Genomic DNA, 19,366 nt, shown 5'->3' with positions numbered 1-19,366 from the left:
TTCTTGATCGGCGCCAGACGTTCATGACGACGATATCACTGCCCCCACGGATCACAGACCCTTCGCAAACGATGCTTGGTGGACCTTGGATGTGGGGCTTGGTGTCCTCTACAGACGCATGCGTTGCCGTCTCGGCCGCCGCCTTGTCACTGCCCTTCGGCGAGAGAGCGCATGACGATGGACCGCCTCGCCGAAGGGCTTGTGGGTGGAGGTCACGTGACTTGACGCTGCCGCCTGACTGGCGCGGCTGGCCGAGAGGTGGATCCGAGACCGATGGCGGCAAAAGACGCGCCCAACAAAGTTCGGGGTTTCCGTTCCAACCATCACGTTCTTCAACAACCCAACCCCATCCCACAACGTTCGCTTTCATCAACTCCCCCACCTTTCTCGCCACTGCACCTGCCTTTTGTATCACCGGGATAGTCACGTCCTACACCTAGCGTCTGCAAACGCACCCACCGCCGCCGCCATCCCCCTCCCTTGTCGTTTATTCATATCCATTCGACACCGCATCCCAGCCGCCACCTGTTGACCTCGACCGCACCGCCGAGTTCCCTCCTCTCCCTCCCCCTCTCCCTCTCACTCCCACCCACGTTTCTTCCACCATGTCGGCTCTCTCCCTGCGTGTTACCCGCCCAGCCATGCGCGTCGCCCGCGTCGCTCGCGCTCCCCTCCCCACCCCTTCGAGGACATTCACCACGTTCCTCCCGCTCGCCCGGCCACCCGCGTCCGCCAGCGTCGGTCTGCGCGCCGCGGCGCTGCGCGCACCGCTGCGTGCGGGTGGCAGGCGGTTTGCGTCGACATCCGCGTCGGCATCTACCTCGGCATCCGCAGCGTCCACCGAGTCCAAGTCGGCCTACCAAAAGGTCAAGGACCTGACCAAGACGTACGGCTCGTACGCCGTGATCATGTACCTCGCGCTGTCGGCTGTGGACTTTGCGCTGTCGTTTGCGGTCGTGCACGCCGTCGGCGCCGAGCACATTGAGCCCGGCGTGCACTTCCTCGTGCGCAAGTACCGCGAGGTCCGGCACGGCGTCGAGGGCGCGGACGCGCTGGACGCGGCCGACGAGGCCAACAAGCTCGCCGCGGCCGCCGAGGCCGCCGCGCAGGAGGCGGTCAACCCCGGTAAAGCGACGCCGTGGTACCTCAACAAGACGCTGTGGGCCGAGGCGACGCTCGCGTACGCGATCCACAAGGTCGGCCTGCTGCCCATCCGTGCGGGTCTGACGGTGGCGTGGACGCCCAAGGTGGTCAACTTTTTGCGTGCGCGCGGATGGATCGGCGCGGTGAGTACTACAAGCTGGACGCTTCTGGATACATGGACAACGAGCTGACGCGTTGTACAGTCGGGCGCTAAGCGTGCGGCCCAGCACGGCGCCGACAAGGTGCGCGAGGCGTCGCAGCGTGCCGTGACCGCTGCCAAGGGCGCTGCCAAGGGTGCTGTCAAGAGCAGCTAGGAGGTTACCTTGAACCTCACCCCCCCCCCCCCGGCGCACCCCTACCCCCCCTCCAACCCACCCCGCAACCCACCCCCGGCATTCAACACCCACCCCTACACCCACCCACCCCAACTAGGCTCAACGCCAGGACTAGTACTATATAGACATCAATACAACCTGCATGCTCGTGAGCCACGCAGCGCGGCTCCTCTATGGCTGCTGGGGTGGTGGACACAGTCGCCGAGCTCGAGCTCGCGGCCAAGACGCACCCCTACTCATTACTAACTAAACAAACAACGCCGACGGCGAGCACTGACGAACGGTGTGGCCGTGCCAGTGGCCCCTCCGACCTGGCATCTGGCACCTGGCACCTGGCACCTGTCCGCGCCGAGGCGGAGCGGACGTAGCCACCGCTGTTTACAAGATTACGCAGTTCCTCTGCTGCTTCTTCTTGGGCGTCTTGGGCCCCGGCACCCGGTCTTGTGGGGTGAGGACGGCGCGGATGGCCTCGTCAAACACATTCTTCAGACCCTTTTGCCTGGAGGTTGTGTGTCAGCACTGTTGCTGTGGTGTGGGGTGGACACTGAGTGGCTCGGGCACGGAGTCCACACAAGACATGCCAGCTGCAGCTGCTGGCAAACATCACGAGGAAGCGCAGCTGCAGCTGCTGTGGCTCACACCATGCCCCACTCCACTCACGTCTTTGAGCTCGACTCGACGTAGCGTACGGCGCCGACCTCCTTGGCGAGCTGCAGGCCCATCGAGTACGTGATGGGCGAGAAGCGGCGTTCGCGGAGCCGCTGGATCGTGAGCGGGTCCTCGCGCAGGTCGAGCTTGGTGCCGACCAGGATAATCGGCACGCCGGGCGCGTGGTGTCGGATCTCGGGGATCCACTATACCGACGTGTCAGCTCTGGGTGTACTGAACAGTAGCAGCCTTGGGTAAGTGGTGGGGGGTGCATTAGGCGGGCGGGCGGGACTAGAACGGGACGGAGGCACCAGTGTTGTTGTGATGTTTCAACTGGCGCGACCGCGTGACGCGGTCACTGGGTCACTGGATCACTGGCCGAGATGGCCGGGCGGCAATGAGGGCTCACCTTCTGCGCAGTGTCAGCAAACCGGCCGCGAGGGGGGATGCTGTGGCGGACGGCTAGGGGGAGAGGGGCACTGCGTAGCCGCCCTAACCGTCGCTTAGACGTACCGTCTTAATGTTCTCAAAACTGGGCGGGCTGATGACGGAGAAGCACACGAGGAAAACGTCGGTCTGGGGATATGACAACGGTCGCAGACGGCTGGAGGGCAGGTCAGCGACGCGTCGCAAACACCAGCAGGCCTCAGCGATATTATACCCACTCGTAGTCTTCCTGTCCTGCAGTGTCCCACAGTCCAAGACTAATCGGTCGTCCGTCCACCAGCACCGAGGCAGAGTAGTTGTCAAACACCTGTCACAAGAACCGTCAGTACCAAATGGGGTTGTGATGACTCGCGGGTTGCACGCCGCGGCCGCGGAAGCGGCATATGATCGACGACGCAACGCCCGAGAGGATCACGCACTGTTGGCACATATCTGTTCTTGTCAGCCACGCTCTCTCGGCAAAAAAGGGAGTGTTTGTGTTTTGTGTTTTGTTTTGTTTGCTTCATTCGCCCAACTCACTCTCCAGGGAACGCATTGGTGGTATACGATATGAGCAAACAGGTCTACGAGGAGGCCACGGTTGTCAGTGTCAGTGCACGCACGGTTGTGAGGATGGGAGGGGGGGCCTGAGGCGTCCAGGGTAGCGAGAGATGTGAAGGAAGCCCGCCGGCGGGGGGGGGGGGGGGGGGGTCGATAACACACGTACCTTGCCGACGGCTCCGTCACCGACCACAACGCCTGGGACACGTCAGTACAGCGTGGGGATGAGGGAGTGCCGGGCACGATGGGATGGGGTGTACGAACATTTGAGCGACTGGATGTTGTGGTTCATCCTGCCGGCTTAGACGGGGCGGAAGAGGGGGGAGAGAGGAGAGGGCGGAGCGGGAGTGAGAAGGACGTAAAGGAAAAAGGTGGAGGCGGCGTGCGTCGGCGGCGTTGTCTCGGCGTCGGCGGCGGCGGGGGGGGGGAGGTATGGGAGTGCGGTCGGGTGTGTGTACAGGAGATGTGTGTGTGTGATGCGATGAGGGAGAGGATGGGAGATGGAGTGTGACTGAAGTGATGGACGGCTGTGGATGAGGGGAGTGTGTAGAGACGAACAAGACGATGCCGGTACCAACCCCCCCATAACACGGGGTGTGTGGGTGGGTGTGTGGTTGTTGTGTGGTTCCTAGCGTAGATCCCGCGTGCGGGGGGTGTGACGTCTAAAATAAAAGGACCACATTACAAAAACGCCCAGGCCAAGCCTTTACCAGGTCTTAAATTCCTAAAGGGTTTCATTAGGTTTCTCTCGACTGTGCAGCCACGTGCGGGGGGATCGCCACAGTTACACAAACGCCGTCGTGCCGATTAACAAATGAGGGGCTAATCCATTTACAAAAATACAATAAGCCCCCCCAAGTCGAATGTACCACGAACGACCCGCATTGCGTTGCGTGTGTTTGTTGATGCCAGACGGCAGACGCCAGACGTTTGTACTGTAGGCCGCAGTGGTGTGCCTGGGCCGCATCTCGTCATGCATGTCCATCTGTCCATCTGTCCATCGCCTTCATCGTCTGCCGTCACTCCCGATCACTCCGCCATGCCAGATGTTCCGTGCTGCAGCAAAGAGAGCCACTGATCCACTGAGGGGATTTGCAACAATAACAACCCCAGCCAAAGCTGACGATAGCTGTGGCGACGCTGGCTATGTGCTCCTTCCAAGACGGTGTCAACAGCCATATCTGTACAGTTGTACAGTAATGCTTGGCAGGGCCACACCTGTGATGACCATGGTGACATTCACACATTCAACGTCCCACAGGCCACACATCTTCCTGGCCACAGTGACCACAGTGGTACAGTGGTACAGTGGTCATGAGCCTGAAGGCGACAAGATGCCGTGGCGGGTATATCCGACATATATATCCACATACTCTATTGCTGGCGAAACCAGCTCAGACGTGTGCCCTCCTGTACATATATGCACTAGAGTGCCTAGTGCTGGCCCATGCTCGCCACGTTGTACATATGCACTGCTCACTGTTACTGCAGAGCACGCAAGTCGCTTGTAAGGGATGACCGACTCACTCGCCCGGATCTAGCCCCGCATTTGTCTGTTCTGCCCAAACACTCTCAGCTTGTTTGGTTCTTCACTTTTGCCACTGAGAGCCTATACCCACTCCCCACTCCCCACCCCCCACCCCCAACATCCCACTCCGACCATGGCCGTGCCACTCCAGCTTGACCAGCTCGTTGGCGTGCGTGTGCTCGAGTCGGGCACGATGCCGTCGGGCACGACTGATGCCGCGCTGCACAGTCGTGCCGACAAGTTCTGCGACAACCACCACCTCGGCGAGCACCCCGTCAAGGTGGTCGTCGCGCCGTCCAACGTCACGCCCACCAAACACGTGTTCATGTGCAAGAGCCAAGATAGCAGAGCAGTTGAGGCTGTCAAGGTATGTACAGACATGGATGGGGGAACGCGGCTGGCCGCTGACCTCACCACAGCACAGCGTCGATAAGGTACATATAGCTCTGGAGACCTGCGGGTAGACGTAACCGCTGACCGTGTTAGATCACTCTTCTTGAAAAGGAAATCAGCTCCCTCAAGGCCCGCCAGAAAGAACAGGATGAAAAGATTATACTACTTCAGCAGACTGTGGCTGTGAGTGCCATCCCTCGTATTGCGTGATGCTGACTGTACAGGACATGGCCGATCGCTCGTCCGCCATTGCCATCATCTCTGCCATCACAGAGCTCGGACGCGCTTTCGAGTGCGAGGGTCCAACAGCGAGCCGCCATCTGGCCGACATATTCACGTGAGCCATGGTCCAGGACGGCATATTCTGACGAGCTCAGGCAGTGCCGCGACAACAGCACCAAGCTGGGCCGCGCCGTTAGCGCCGCCAGCGTGGGCGTCCGCCGCGCGTTTGTCAAAAACGCGTCGTGGGAGGGCCAGGTCAAGATCCGTAACAGAGATGCCCATCCCGTGTGGGACGAGCTCCTGGGTCAGCTCCTGGAGCTGGACCAGAAGGGTGTCCTGCTCGCCGCCGAGGCGATCGTCTTCCAGCTTCTTGCCACCCGCCAACTGCAGCTCGACGGCAAGCGGTCTCTTGGAGTCGCAGAGCTACTCAAGGACGTCATCAACGACCGCCCGGGGATTCTGTCGCAGGAACAGGAGGAGTGGATTCGGGGCCTCGATCTGGGCGTGTGAGCAGGAGCGGAGGTCGGTGATGCAAGCAGGAGACGTAGTCGTTTGTAATTTTGATCCCTGTGTCCCATGTGTAGCCTCAACAAGATGAGAGAATAAGATATGTACTTTGTCCGCCACAGCTGTCTCCGTCGCAGTGGGCGAATCTGCGAGAGCACGTCGGTCCTCTCGAGAGAATGGTTACGCAGAGTAGTCCCACCGCGACACACCACCACACACCTACTCGCTGCATCCACCACAAATTGATTCCGCATTTGACACTACGACACACAACCCATTTGTGTGGTTCCATCACTGTTGCCACCCGGGCATTCAACCAACCATCACCAGGCGCATGTACACGTCTCAGAGCCAAGACATCCCCGTTGTTGAAGAGGTCGAGGTATGTACGGACATGGATGTGGATACGCCCAGCTGACCGACCTTGCAGACCGTCCGTTGCCAGGTATGGCTCTCGTGGCCAGCGGAGAGAGACGTGCTGGCTCCATCTGGCTTCCTCCACTGACAGTGTTAGATTCGTACTCTCTGGGAAGATATCAATGCTCTGAAGGAGAAAATGAAGGCGCTGGAGACCGTTGCTGCTGCCAACGAGGAAGTGAGTACACTCGCCGTAAATGCGAGATGCTGACTGTGTACAGGCCGAGAAAGTCCGCGCGTCCGCCACTGTCCTCGTCGCTGCCGTCACAGAGCTGAGCAACGCCTTCGGCTGTGGTGGTCGTTCCGTGCACAGCAAGATGGACAATGTCTTTCAGTGAGTCCTGGTTCCAGTTGTGGATTGCCTTGATCTGACGAGCGCAGGCAATGCTCGGACGAGGACACCAAGCTGGGCCGTTCAGTTCGCGCGGCCAACGCGCGCGTGCAAAGCGCCTTTATCAAGCACGCGTCCTGGTATGACCGGGTGGAACTCCGCGACATCTATCAGCGCCCCGTGTGGGAGGGTCACTTGCTTCAACTCCTCGAGCTGGAACAGCAAGACGTCCCGCTCGCGGCCGACGCGATCATCTTCCTGCTGCTCGCCACCCGTCAACTGCAGCTCGACGGCAAGCAGGAGGAGGGGGTGGCGAACCTCATCCAGGACGTGGCGGACTATGAAAAGTCGTGTCTGCCGACGCAGCAGCAGCGGGAGTGGATGGACCGTCTCGGCCTTGGGAGGGTGGTGGTCAAGTCGTCGCTGTAGTGGTTTGATTCTTTGTGTCCATGTGTAGCCGCTTTAAGATGGGAGAATGTGATATGTGTACAAGTTGGCTACAGCAGTGGAGGTCGCCGTTTGCGAATGCCGAGAGAGCGTGTCGCTCCCAGTTGGCCAGTTGCTTCAAGGTTGAATGACCCGCAGTGGTCAGGTGCGTGCAAACGACGGTCTCTGCTCAGTGGCCAGGTCCCGAGGTGTCAAGAGACCCCCGTCATCGTTTTGCGTTCTGGGGCCCAACTGGCTCCTCCATGTCGTCGAGTCCATGGTGTCAAGTGCGCTGAGGTGAAGACGTTACAGCATGTATACAATCCATGAACCCCTCCCACTCTGGGTATGCATGGCACCACTGTCATGTCGAGCCAGCGCTGTCCAGGAGAGAGCAACAAAGGGAAGCCACCTGGCACGCTGGGCCTGCCGAACGCCACATTGCTACATTACGCGAGAATCTCGTGGCCGCTTGGACCCCCTCGTGTCGTTTGGTTTCCTGGTTCGCACACACAAACAGGGGGGAGACGAGAACAACAACGGAAGGCCTCTTCTATCTGCTGTTCATGTTGCTGCATCTCCTGCTCTATCTGGCAGCTGTTCTTCCTCCACCACCACCTCTCCTCGATTCTCAACGCTGAGCGTCTATCTGGGCCGGCCCCCCTGTCACAACACCCAAACCTGCAGGCGAGTGAGTGCTGGACACACCCTAACAACTACATCAGAACTCTCCCATCCCTCCCCTCCCCTCCCCCTCTGTTCCCACATTCTTGATTCACAGCGACGTCCGTGACGTCTTGGCATCGAATCCGTGATCCGCATCAAGTTGCGATCTCATCCAGACACGATGCTGCTGAACGCATCTCTCCGCACAACGGCCGGCCGCCAACGCCAACCCCGCCGACGCTCTTCACCACCACGGTCAAGACCCGTATCAACACTTCTGGCCTTCGGGGTGTGGGCGGCCGCCGGGGTGGGGCTTCCCAGTGCAGTCGCAGCCTCGAGCAGTGCCGCGGACAAGTCACGGCTTGGCAACAGCGACTTCTCCTCCCTCGACCTCATGCGCACCGGTGCCGGTGTCAACGTCGTGTCGGTCGGAGTCGGCACCCCGGCTCAGACGGTCAACCTCACCCTGTCGCCAAACGTCATTTACGTCGCGGTCGCAACGAGCGACTGCCAGAACTGTGTCGAGGACGGGAGCGGGTGAGTGTCAGCTGAGTGTAACGGTGGAAAGTCCAGAGCTGATGACAGGTTCAACTCGGCCTCGTCGTCGACGTTTGATGTGAGTTGGCTGGTCCACAGGATGACAACTGACAACAGTCGTCGAGCCAGTCTATCGACTACACGTTCAATTACCCTGGCGGCTCGGACGACACGCTGAACTTTGTGGGCAAGTTTGTTGACGACAACCTCACCATGGGTATCTTGAACGACAATGAGACATGGCCAATTGTCGCAGTGTCAAACGTGACAGACGCTGGAGCGCAGGAGACGCTCAGCGACGGCACGGCGGGGTTCTTTGGTCTCGGCGTCGACACTGTGGGTATAGGGTCTTTCAGCTCGTCGCTTACCCCTCAGGCCCAGCTCTCGCGGTCCATCATCCCCGCCATGCTCATGAACGACAACGGCGGCTCACTCACAGACGTCAGCTTTACCGTTGGCTTCGACATTGACAGCTATGGCCAGAAACCTGGCAGTGCCGCTGGGACCGTCTACTGGGGTGGTGTGCCAAACGACACATACACCGGCGCGTTCAACTGGCTGGCTGCCGACCCCAACCAAGGATGGCGTTTCGCAATCGACACCATCACCGTCGGCAGCCAAAAGCAGGACACGAGCGCCTACTTTGTGAGCTAGTGTCTACGTGTTGAGCTCACAAACAGGCCACGTTGGACCCAGGATTCGACCCCATCTACGTGCCCGCCGCCTTGGCCGAGTCACTGTTTGCAGGCGTGAGCGGCGCGGCGCGCGACAGCGTGTACACCGACAGGTGGAACGTCAACTGCAGTGCCGAAATCAGCATGGTCGTGCGAATTGGTGGCCAAAACTACAATGTCAACTCGTCCACCTTGGTCACAAACCGCGATGTGGCCGGGCGGACATGCTGGTCCAACATTGTTGCGTGGGGGGAGGGCTCCGTGCCAGAGTCGAGCGGCGAGATTCGCCTCGGCACGTCCTTTATGAGTGGTGTCTCGTCGTGAGTTGCACATACAGTGGCCACGCCCAACTGACATTACAGGGTGCTCTACTATGCCAACGAGTCGAGCTACGTCGGGCTGGCTGCCAAGCCCGCCACAGTCAATGCCAACAACCTCACGGTACTCCCTGGCCCAAACCACAAGGTCCTGGCCGCAGTGCTGGGCACGCTTATCCCGCTCCTCGTCATCGGTCTGGTCCTGTTCTACATCCACAAGAGCAGTGAGCGCCAAGGGTTCCTGTGGTTTGCCATGCGTCAGCGCCAAGAGATGGCCGCCGAGGCCATGGTAGCGCGCTCCGTGGCCATGGAGGCCGCGATGGCGCCTCCGATGGCAATGGCGCCTCAGATGACTGGCATCGCTGGGGTGCCGCCACCGTTCTACCACCAGCCTCACATGGTGCCCGCACCGGGCATGCCGCTGGCTCCTCATCTCCAGCCCATGCTCCCGCAGCCCACAGGCGGTGTCTATATACCGCAGCCGACCGGCGGCGGCGTGTACCTCCCTCCAGCCGGCCCACACCCCGTCCCGATGGCACCGCAGATGACGGGCTACCCCGGGTACGGCCCTGGTATCCACCCCCAGATGACTGGGACGAGTGAATTTGGCTGGCGTAATTACTAGGTAGAAGTGTAGTGAGATGTTATTGTATAGTCTGTCATGGAGACCGGAGAGACGACCCGTTGCGCGTGTTATTGTTTTTTAGTGATGTGGTGTGCCGCAGCCGTGAGATGATGACGGAATGTCTGACTTTTTCGCTGCCTGAAACCTGTTTCACCGCCCAAAGCAGCAGCCGACCAGGACAACGAGGGGTGTCAGGACTGGACAATAGAAGAGGGCCCACTCGCCTAATCGGTTCACTAGAACAGACGAGTTGAATGGCAAACAAGGTTCTAGACTTTCACCCCCTGGTGCACGCAATGACAAAAGGGGGGCGCGTCGTGTGCCATCTTTCAGTGGGCCGTCGTTTAGCGCACAGACGCGTCCAGACGAGGGACACGAGGGGTCGGGCATGTCGACACACTCTCTCATCTTGTCCATTGCACTGTTCACGTCTAGTCCATCACACATCTATTCACACACACCCCCCACCATCGTCTCCTCTGTGCGACATGTGAGCTACTGCGTACGTTTACCAAGCTGACCCCAGGCCGCTCCCCATCGAGCGCTCGCAAGGCAACGTGCGTACCCATCTCGTCCGCTTGGGTCTGGTGTTACGGGGTACGGGGTCACACCTCACTACGTGCCCTCCTCATGCTACACGACCCACTGGCCTCAGACACTCGCTGACACCATCTGCAGGTCGCATCCCTCGTCTCGCGTTTCCAGACCGCGGCCGACCGCGATGCCCTCGCGGCGGGGCGGCGCACGTCCCTGCCAGCTCGGCGGCTGAGCCACGACGTTGTCGTCCCTCTGCCCGGCATGGCAGCGCTGGGGAGCATTCCCATGGTCCCCATCGGCGCCATGGGCAGTGCTGTCGCAGCAGCAGCAGCAGCGGCGGCGGCGGGGGCAACGTCTTCACGCGCGCCGACACCGTTAGCACCCGTGGCGCCGAACGTGCCTAGCGCAGCGGAGGAGGCCGTGGCCAACGGCAAGAACTCGTCCAAGGCTATCATCGTCCAGGACGACGGCGCCGAGAACACCAAGCCGGTCGACAAGGAGAAGAACAGGCCTGCTCGCCTGCCGATCACCCCACCGGTTATTGTCAACGTGCCGCCCACGCCAACCGAGAGCGAGAGTCCCAAACCCGCACCACAGCAGCACAAGGCTCTGCGTTCGTCCGACTCGACAGACACGGCGGCGAACGGAAAACCTAGCACCGCCGCGACTCCGCAAACACCACAGGCCAAGGCTACGCCGTTACCGCCTACACCAGTCGCTGCGGCTATCAAGCCGTCACACACCGGCCGCTCAACGGCAAGCTCTACCGCTAGCGGCCGCGGACCACAGCAGGCCATGTCACCGCTCCGCGCACAGGGGACGGGAGCGTCCCGCGGCAGCCGTACAAGCACCAGCTCTCGCGTATCCGTCAGCCCCGTCAAGCCCACTGCGTCGAGTCTGGCCAAGACGCGGCCGCGTATCAGCTCGCCGCCGTCCAGCCTCGCGTCGGCCTCGACGTCGCGCCACGCGTCCCCGCCGGTGCACACCCCAAAGACCCGTTCCCCCGCTGCTTCAGCCACGCCGTCGCGCAGTACCTCTGTCAAGACTCCGGCGTCGTCGCGCCTCCTCCAGGGTACAGCCGCCAGTCGCGCGCGAGCCGCCGCCGTCGCGGCCTCGTCGCCTCGTCGCCAGTCGCTGTCGCTGTCGCCGCCGACCAAGACGCCCGCGCCCGTGCTCAGGCGCACCACGTCGACGAGGCGGACCACGCCGACAAAGGGGCCCGGAGTCGCGTCGAGCGCGGGCGTGGCGTCTGCGTCTGCAGAGGCCGTTTCCGCCGCACGCGCACGGGCCGACGGGGTGCCTGCGGGGCCCAGCGACAGTGCCACGAGCAGCGTTGGCCGCGTGGAGCTCGCGGCCGCAGAGAACGCCCACGATAATGTCCATTACGATAACGAGGAGACCCACCAGACCCAGACGAAGACCCAGACCCAGACGAAGGCGAACAACGCCGACAAGAGTGCCGCGGCGGCGCACATTGACGAGACCCACGACCTAGACACGCCCAGTGCCCGCGAGCACGACGACGACGCGCATGACGAGGAGCAGCCAGAGCCAGAGTCTGAGCACGGGGTTGCGCACAACCGCATCCGTACAGAGGAACCTGCGCCGGCCGCAGACAGCCTCGACGACATGGCCGACATCCCGGACATGGAGTCGGACTAGGACGTCTCACAGTCTAGTCCATTTCCCCTCGCGCTGTCTGTGCAGCACCCAGCACGGCCAGCACCCCGCACAAAAACGTCCCACGCTCTCCCACCCCCACCCCCGGATGGTAAGGGATCACCGCACCGAATCCCCTGCAGATGTCCTTTTTGTCCGTTTTTTAAAACGTTACTCTCTCTCCCCACCCCCTGCCCCCCACCCCATCCCCGCTTCCGTCCTCGTCCGTAACGCAGCCGGCCAACAGCGCCGCACGCTCCCCCCTGCCCAAGCGGCCATGTCTATACCTATGGTCCCTCTTGCATGTTGGATGTAACTTTTCTAGCTCGAATGACGTTCCGTGCGGCGGCAGTGACTGTGGCGGTGAAGTGGCGTGACCGTGAGGGACAGCAGCCAGAGAGTGAGCGAGGCAGGCGTGTACTGTAGCTTGTGTCTTGCTTGGGTTTGGAGCTGGGCCTCATCCTTGATGTTGGGCTGGCCACAGCCCAAGCGGATGTCGCGCGATAGTCGATGCGTAAACCATTGGGACGGACGGGCTGCAAGGACGCCTCTGCCTGGTCCGTTTGGGCAAGGCCCGAGAAAACGCAAACCAAGCGATCGATCCAGTGAGCTACCTGTATGCCGGCAGCTTCGTTGACGTCGTGTGCCCACGACGCTCCGCAACAGCCAAAGGCTGTAATGTAATGTAAGTGAGGACCCCACACATTCGATACGTCTTCCAAACGGACACTGCTACGTCTGCTTTGTCGCTCAGCATACATTGTGGCGACGATACTTTATGCGGCACATTTGTTCTGATTTTTTCTCCCCCTTCATCAACCACCGTTCCCAATTCCCACTGTCACTCCTCTATCCACGGCACGTCCGAGTCCGGGTTGCTCCTGTCGACGACCAGGCCGTGCCCGGCGCTATACTCATTCTGCGGGCCGTCGGTGCTGTCCACGCCCGGTATGATCACCGGGTAACTGTACGTCTCCACGACGTCGACATATCCGTCGACATATCCTCCATCATAGCCCGTCTCCATGGCCCACGGCGACGGGCCGGCGCCGGCGCCCGCGCCCGCGACGTCGGGTTCGCCACTCTCCAGCTCGTCGCGCAGAAACTTGATTTGCTCCATGAGCGCCGTCTCGAAATCGGCGTCGTCGTTGACGAGGTTGATGAGCGCCGCGACAAACGCTTCTTTGAGGTACGCGAATGAAAACTTGTCCGTCTCGTCGGCGACCTTGTCCAGGAGCGGCTCGGGAAAGCTGATGTGTTTGTTGTCTGCGAGCTTGTTGCGCCAGTACACGGCGTACATTCTGCGCTCGTCACGGGTTGGGTTGTCAAACTTGTATTTCCGGTCGAAGCGGGACGGGCGGTTGGACAGGGACGGGTCGAGCCGGTCAAAGTGGTTGGTCGTGCCGACCATGAGGAGGCCGTCGTTGTCCTCGAGGCCGTCGAGCTCGTTCAGGAAGAAGGCGCGGTTGCTGGGCGTGATCATCGAGTCGAGGTCTTCAAAGATGAGCACGCAGGGGGCCTCGGCGCGCGCACGCTCAAAGACCTGGCGGATGGCTGGGTGGTGAGTTGTGCCTGCTAACCGACCATGTCTAACACTCACGTCCTCCTGGAAGTCCGTATGCTGCAGATACATGTCAGCTGGTGTGTACGGTATTGGCAGAAAAGTGACACGTACACGCAAGGGTCTTTACGTACAGCGCCGGTACACCGACGTCCTTCATGAGCGCCTTGAGGCTAATCGTCTTGCCATTGCCGGGAGGCTGAGATATCCGTCAGCTACGTCGGCCCTTGTCTTCCCTAGCTCACACCAAGGAACATGAGTCCGCGCTTCCACGGGATCCCGAATTTCCGGTACTGGTCCTCGGACTTGAAGAAGAGCCTGTACTCGTTCTGCAGGCGGCGCTTGAACGTGTCTTCGAGAATCACGTCGTCCCACGACGCCTTTTGCACGCTGCGCCAGAGCGCCGGGTCGGGCGACCACCAGCCATTGTCGTACACGAGGATCGAGTCCTGGATCTGCGTCGACCAGATGAACACTTCGCGCGCAAACGTCAGGGCCTTGGCCTCGTCGCCGACAATGTACCACTGCGTCACGACACCGTAACCCTCGGGGTACTGTGTTCGTCAGCGGAGCGAGCAGACACACGTTTTGGTGCAAGCAGCAAGCGACGTACAGTCGTCTCGATGAGCTTGAACGACTCGCCCGCGACCTCGGCGTTGTATCCCGACAACCACACCTGCTTGGCGATCCGGCCGTGGCCCTCGAGCCTGCGTTCCGGGGGCAGATACAGCGCCGTCTCAATGACCTCGACGTCGGGGTCGGCGGCAAAGTGCACCTCGCCGCTGTCGAGGTGCGCCGCCACCCAGCCGAGGACGTCAAACGAGCGCGGCGCAAGCTCCCGCACCGTCGTGACCTGCTGGCCCTCGTACATGTCCGTGATGGCCTTTTGGTAGTAGAGCGAGGTGAACGTCGTCGGGGACGAGACTGGGGGCCCGTCGGTCAGTAAAATAGCTTTTTTTGATTTCATTCAGGAGTGTGCTCCTCCTGGGGGGCTCTCCTGGGTGTTCTCACAGTGCTCGCTGAACATGTCGCCCACCTGCCGGCCTTCATGGCCCTTGCGGCCCTTGTGCCCGCCACCCTTGAGGTTGTCAAACCACCCCTCGGCGCGGTGCGGTGGCCTGGTGTGCAACTTGCTCGCCTTGGCCCGCTGCATCGCACTCGTGTCCCACGGCACCTGCGTTTCGCGCACTGGCGGGCCGCTGGCGGCGCCAGAGGCCGATACGCCGAGGGTACACGCCAGCCCGGCGAGCGCGATGGCTGTGATCTTCATGGTGGCGGGTGGACGGTCCTGCTGTTTCTTGTTTCTGTTTGTGCTTCTGTGGTCAGGTATGGGAAAACAGTATCCAGCTGTTGTGGGGAGAGCAACGGCCAGAGTACAGTCGTCTCAATGCCAAGACGGACGCTTTATAATGGTGCGGTTGCTGTGGCGATGCAAACCCACCGTGGCGCTTAAATGACGTACTCGGTTGGTTAGCCTCGCCGAGAAAACACAAGTCACGTTACAGTTTAGAGCGCCATGCAAAACCACGCGTGTGTGGGACGCACGTTGTCCTTGTTGTCCATGTTGTCCATGTTGTCCATGTTGTTGCTTACGGAAACGGGGAGAGCTCCATGCGGTGCCAATGTCAGGCTGGTCCGCGCGGGTTACTACCACCAGCACTGAAGTCGGACCATGGAAGTTTGGTGGCCATACGCGAATATGGCACCGATCAGTCAGTCGGCCACTCCCCAGCGTGGACGAACTCGCCTTTTACACCGCCGCCAGATCATATCAATGCTGCATACCAATCTACAGATGTCTCGGCCGGTGTGTCTTGTTTCTCCCCCCTTTTATTTTCAAGCCGCCGCGGCGTACTTTTGCAAGAAGCCCGCGTGGAACTGCTCAATCTTGGCCATCATCTCGTCGGCGCCGGGCGTGAGGGTCGTGACGCGCAGGTGGTACGAGCCGTCCTTTTGGCCAAAGCCCGATCCGGCGACGGCACAGATACCCGTTGCGTCCAGCAAGGCGAGGGCGTAGAACGTGTCGGCCTCTTTGCCTGCGGCCTTTGCGGCGGCCACGGCGGGTGCGGGCAGGCGGAGCGAGGGGAAGAGGTACATTGCGCCGTCGGCGGGCTGGCACGAGACGCCGTCCATGGTGTTGAAGCGCTCGGCCATGAACTTTGAGCGCGTCTTCATGCCCTCGTGGATATCGGTCGTCTCCTGGATGTACTGGTCGTACGAAGGGGAGCCGGGCTGTGGGGGCGAGACAAGCAGGTCCACGCCGACCTGGCCAGCGACGGGCGGGCACAGCTGGACCGAAGCCATCTTCTGCAAGAGGTCCTCGATCTCAGTGTCGAGGTTGACGGCCTCGAGGTAGCCGCCGCGACGGCCGCACTCGCCCGACACGCCCTTGGAGATGGAGTGGAGGGAGATGAGCTCGACGGACGTGTTGATCGGGGCGGGCATGGAGCGCACGACCTTTTTAAACGACACGAACGGCTTGTTCTCGGGGTCGTACACGTTGGTCTGGTAGACCTCGTCGGCGAGGAGCAGGAGCGACTCGTCGTAGCACAGCTGGACAATCTCGCGCATGTCGGCCTCGGAGAGACACGAGCCCGTGGGGTTTCCAGGGTTGATGACGACAAGGGCCTTGAGGGAACGGATGGACGTGTTGGCGCGGGCACCGACGACGGCAGCCTTTAGCGACGCGAGGTCGAGGGCCCAGCCGTTCTCCTCGGCGAGGTGGTACTCGACAGGGTGGGCCTGGAGGTGGGCGAGGGTGGCAGTGTAGAGAGGGTACTGGGGGATGGGGATGAGGCAGGCGTCGCGGGGCCTCAACGCGAGGTCGAGGATCATGTTGACACCGGGAGTAGCGCCGCCGACGAGGTAGATCTGCTCGGGGTCCGAAGGGACGCCGTCTCGCCTCTCGATCCAGTCGGCGACACGCTGACGGATCTGCGGCGAGCCCTTGGAACCAGTGTACGCGCCAACCGAGCCAAACTCGCTGACGAGCTGGGCAGCCTTGGTACGGACATCGGCAGGGAACAGCTGGTCGGCAAGAGGGTGGTCCAACAGGTCCGGGTACTCGACGAGCGAGGCGACCTGGCGCCAGTACGTGATGGGCTTTTGCTTGAGCTCCTTCTCCTGGGGGTTGCCAATGTTGGCGTAGATGATGCGGTCAAAGGGGAGGTCCTCGCCGCGGGCAAGCTGGGCGGCAAAGCCGTCGGCCTTGAGGGAGAGCTCGCCACGGACGGCGTACTCGACCTGGAGGACCGAGGGGTTGACGCTGTCGACCGACAGGGCCTTGTGGCGGCCGTCGCCATTGTCCTCGATGCCATCGCCGAGACACGAGTCGTGGATAACGTTGAGCGCCTTGGCAGCGTCCTTGTTGGCGATGACACACGAAATGTTGATTTCGGACGCACCCTGCGAGATCATCTCGAGGTTGATCTGGGCACGGGCGAGCGCCGAGAACATGAGCGAGGCGGAACCGATGGCGTTGCGCATGTTGCGGCCGACAAGCGAGAGAATGGCCATGTCCTTGGAAATGGTAATGTCTCCAATCTTCTCGAGGTCCTGCTTGAGGCGCTCGAGGCGGCGGGGATTCAAGAACGCCTGCATGGCCATGGAGACGTGCACCTCGGACGTCGAGATGAGGTCGACAACCACACCGGCGCGGTCGAGGGTGCCAAAGATGCGCGCCAGGAAACCGTGCGAGATGGTCTTGCGGTTCGAGTGGATGTTGAGCACGATGATCTGGTCCTTGATCGTCACAGCGGTCGGGAGGCGGTGCTGGCGCGCCTCCTCCTTGGTAGGGAGCGGGGTCTGGAGGCCGACGGGGAACTCTTGGTCCGGGAGGATGATGGTGCCGGGGCCCGAGGGGTTGTCGACGTTCTTGATACGGATAGGAATCTTGGCGCGGATAACCTGCTCCATGGTGAAGGGATGGATAACTTCAGAACCATAGTAGGTGAGTTCTGCAGCCTCATCGGGGGTGATGGATGAGACGAGGCGAGCAGACTTGACCTTGCGCGGGTCGGCGGTGAAGATACCGTCGACCTCTTTCCAGACCTGCAGCTCGGACGCCTGGACGCCGACCGCGCAAAGCGCAGCACACAGGTCGGTGTAGCCACGGCCGATCTGGGCAAGAAGCGAGCCGGGAACAGGGCCAAAGAAGCCAGTGACCACGGGCACGCGGGTACCGCATTCGCGCAGGCGGTCGCCGAGACGCTGGCTCAGCTCGTCGTAGAAGACCTGGCCCAGCTGTGCCACACCCTGGTCGCCCGAGGCGGTGAGGGCATTGTCGGTGGCGGAGGTCATGGCAGCGTCGACAATCGAGTCGAGAACAACAAGCTCAGAGTCGATGCCCTGGAGGTCAGGTCAGAACAGAACAGAACCGCTGTAGAGCACCTGCCGAGCGCATGCGACACTTACACGATCCCTCAATGCGGCAGCGACAATCTTGCACGCCAACCTCTCACCGGTGCCGATGATCGAGTCCTGGGACCTTGGCGAGATTTCATCAATGATCTGAGATCGTTAGAGCAGTGATCTCACAAGAGAGGCGACGTCGGCGCCGAGGCTGTGCCCGACGTCGCCTACCTGCATACTTACGTTGGCAGCATTCAAGAACGAGCGCAGAGCCTCGCAGTCGCGCTCGATCTCGTCGCACAGCTCGACGCGGAGGGGACCCGCACGCAGGGCCTGGCGCGCGGCGTCGAGGTGGCCGCGCTTGATCGTGTCGACGGTCGCGTGCCATGCCGGATCGTCTCCGACGTGCGCGGGCGTCTCGGTCCCCGAGTCGCTGGTCGGCGAGCGCGACCGGCCGGCAATGGGCTGGAACGGCGACGGCGAGGCCGAGCGCGACGGCTCGGCGACAATGGCACGCTCCCTGCTGTCCTTGAGGCTCGACAGCGACGAGAGCACCGAGGCGGAAAAGTAGCCGCTGCCAACGCGCTTGGGGTACAGCGGGGTCTGGTAGCCCGAAGGCGAGGCGTTGGAGCCCGACCGCGCCGAGACGGGGGCGAGGGCCTCGCGAGACGCCTGCAGGAGGAGGTTGGTCGTGCCGAGGGCCTTGGTCTCGGTCGAACGGGCCGAGCACACGACCGCAACGCGGTTGCCGGGGATGTACGATCTGGGCGAGCGTTAGAGTCTGGTGACATTATGTTGAGAGCGAGCAAGGCGCCACCCGTCTGAGGCCCAGTCAGGCCCATGCCCGGACCGCCCGGCGCCGACTGTTCGGCGCTCGGCGTACCGGAAGGCAAGAGCGACACCTCTGTAAAAGCCCCTGGCCCGGACTCTCCGCTTTGCTGGGCAAAAGACTCACTCGACGATGCGGGTAATGCTGTCGAGCGACTTGCCGACAGAGGTACCGCCGTACTTCTGGATGACCCAGGGAAGGTCCAGCGAGTTGCGCAGGAGGTTCTCGTCCCCGTACGCTGTCGGGGTAGACGCGCCAGACGACGACGCCACGCTCATGGTCGGGGTAGATGGAAAGGCGGAGGAGAGGAAAGTTGTTGTTTTTGTGGAGTTGGTGTTGGATGGGGGGCGGAGGACGGGGCTTCGAGTAGACCAACGCCGCGTTGTCAGTATTCCCTCTTTCGGGTGTGTGCTAGGAGAGAGAGAGTGGAGTGGAGTGTGATTGAGTGAGTGCTTGTAATGAAACCAAACGTCTAGCTGGAGTCGAAAGAAGGGACACCCACCCACCCAACCCGACCGCACCCAACGGCCCACTCGCGGCCACTCGTCTGCCTGCGATAGCGCCATGGCTCGGCCGATTCGTAGAACGAGTCGGATTTCTTGCATTCTTGAAAAATTACCACGTGGCAAAAACACAGAGCAAGGCAGGTGGCAGCCGGGGACCCCGCACACACA

At 61.4% G+C, this 19,366-nt stretch overlaps 6 protein-coding genes across 6 annotated transcripts; 3 read left to right on the top strand and 3 right to left on the bottom strand.

The window, feature by feature from the left end:
* Positions 1 to 605: 605 nt before the first annotated feature.
* EHS24_009532 (uncharacterized protein) lies at positions 606 to 1,457 on the top strand (the record flags this gene model as incomplete). The annotated part of the gene is made up of 2 exons (XM_028624810.1): positions 606 to 1,286; positions 1,347 to 1,457. 2 exons carry the CDS (start codon positions 606 to 608, stop codon positions 1,455 to 1,457), a joined length of 792 nt encoding a protein of 263 aa, XP_028474978.1.
* Positions 1,458 to 1,856: 399 nt separating this feature from the next.
* RAC1_2 (Rho GTPase protein rac1) lies at positions 1,857 to 3,405 on the bottom strand (the record flags this gene model as incomplete). The annotated part of the gene is made up of 6 exons (XM_028624809.1): positions 1,857 to 1,977; positions 2,139 to 2,332; positions 2,640 to 2,730; positions 2,792 to 2,880; positions 3,280 to 3,311; positions 3,378 to 3,405. The coding sequence occupies 6 exons, from the start codon at positions 3,403 to 3,405 to the stop codon at positions 1,857 to 1,859; spliced, it is 555 nt and encodes a 184-aa protein (XP_028474977.1).
* Positions 3,406 to 4,774: 1,369 nt separating this feature from the next.
* Positions 4,775 to 6,940, top strand: EHS24_009530 (uncharacterized protein; the record flags this gene model as incomplete). Its single annotated transcript, XM_028624808.1, has 10 exons — positions 4,775 to 5,008; positions 5,061 to 5,075; positions 5,128 to 5,217; positions 5,259 to 5,371; positions 5,412 to 5,762; positions 6,094 to 6,145; positions 6,194 to 6,208; positions 6,278 to 6,358; positions 6,402 to 6,514; positions 6,562 to 6,940. 10 exons carry the CDS (start codon positions 4,775 to 4,777, stop codon positions 6,938 to 6,940), a joined length of 1,443 nt encoding a protein of 480 aa, XP_028474976.1.
* An 844-nt stretch (positions 6,941 to 7,784) lies between these two features.
* EHS24_009529 (uncharacterized protein) lies at positions 7,785 to 11,955 on the top strand (the record flags this gene model as incomplete). Its single annotated transcript, XM_028624807.1, has 8 exons — positions 7,785 to 8,140; positions 8,189 to 8,219; positions 8,258 to 8,476; positions 8,516 to 8,785; positions 8,821 to 9,134; positions 9,177 to 9,692; positions 10,283 to 10,313; positions 10,435 to 11,955. The coding sequence occupies 8 exons, from the start codon at positions 7,785 to 7,787 to the stop codon at positions 11,953 to 11,955; spliced, it is 3,258 nt and encodes a 1,085-aa protein (XP_028474975.1).
* Positions 11,956 to 12,793: 838 nt separating this feature from the next.
* Positions 12,794 to 14,783, bottom strand: EHS24_009528 (uncharacterized protein; the record flags this gene model as incomplete). The annotated part of the gene is made up of 6 exons (XM_028624806.1): positions 12,794 to 13,506; positions 13,553 to 13,573; positions 13,628 to 13,712; positions 13,759 to 14,067; positions 14,127 to 14,437; positions 14,525 to 14,783. 6 exons carry the CDS (start codon positions 14,781 to 14,783, stop codon positions 12,794 to 12,796), a joined length of 1,698 nt encoding a protein of 565 aa, XP_028474974.1.
* Positions 14,784 to 15,349: 566 nt separating this feature from the next.
* HOM3 (Aspartokinase) lies at positions 15,350 to 18,970 on the bottom strand (the record flags this gene model as incomplete). The annotated part of the gene is made up of 5 exons (XM_028624805.1): positions 15,350 to 17,860; positions 17,927 to 18,022; positions 18,107 to 18,626; positions 18,747 to 18,767; positions 18,819 to 18,970. 5 exons carry the CDS (start codon positions 18,968 to 18,970, stop codon positions 15,350 to 15,352), a joined length of 3,300 nt encoding a protein of 1,099 aa, XP_028474973.1.
* Positions 18,971 to 19,366: the final 396 nt, after the last annotated feature.

This window comes from Apiotrichum porosum (genome assembly GCF_003942205.1).
Source record: "Apiotrichum porosum strain DSM 27194 chromosome Unknown scaffold_9, whole genome shotgun sequence".
Taxonomy (NCBI): domain Eukaryota; kingdom Fungi; phylum Basidiomycota; class Tremellomycetes; order Trichosporonales; family Trichosporonaceae; genus Apiotrichum; species Apiotrichum porosum.
The sequence above is the reverse complement of the archived record's forward strand: the minus strand, read 5'-3'. Positions and strand labels throughout refer to the sequence as shown.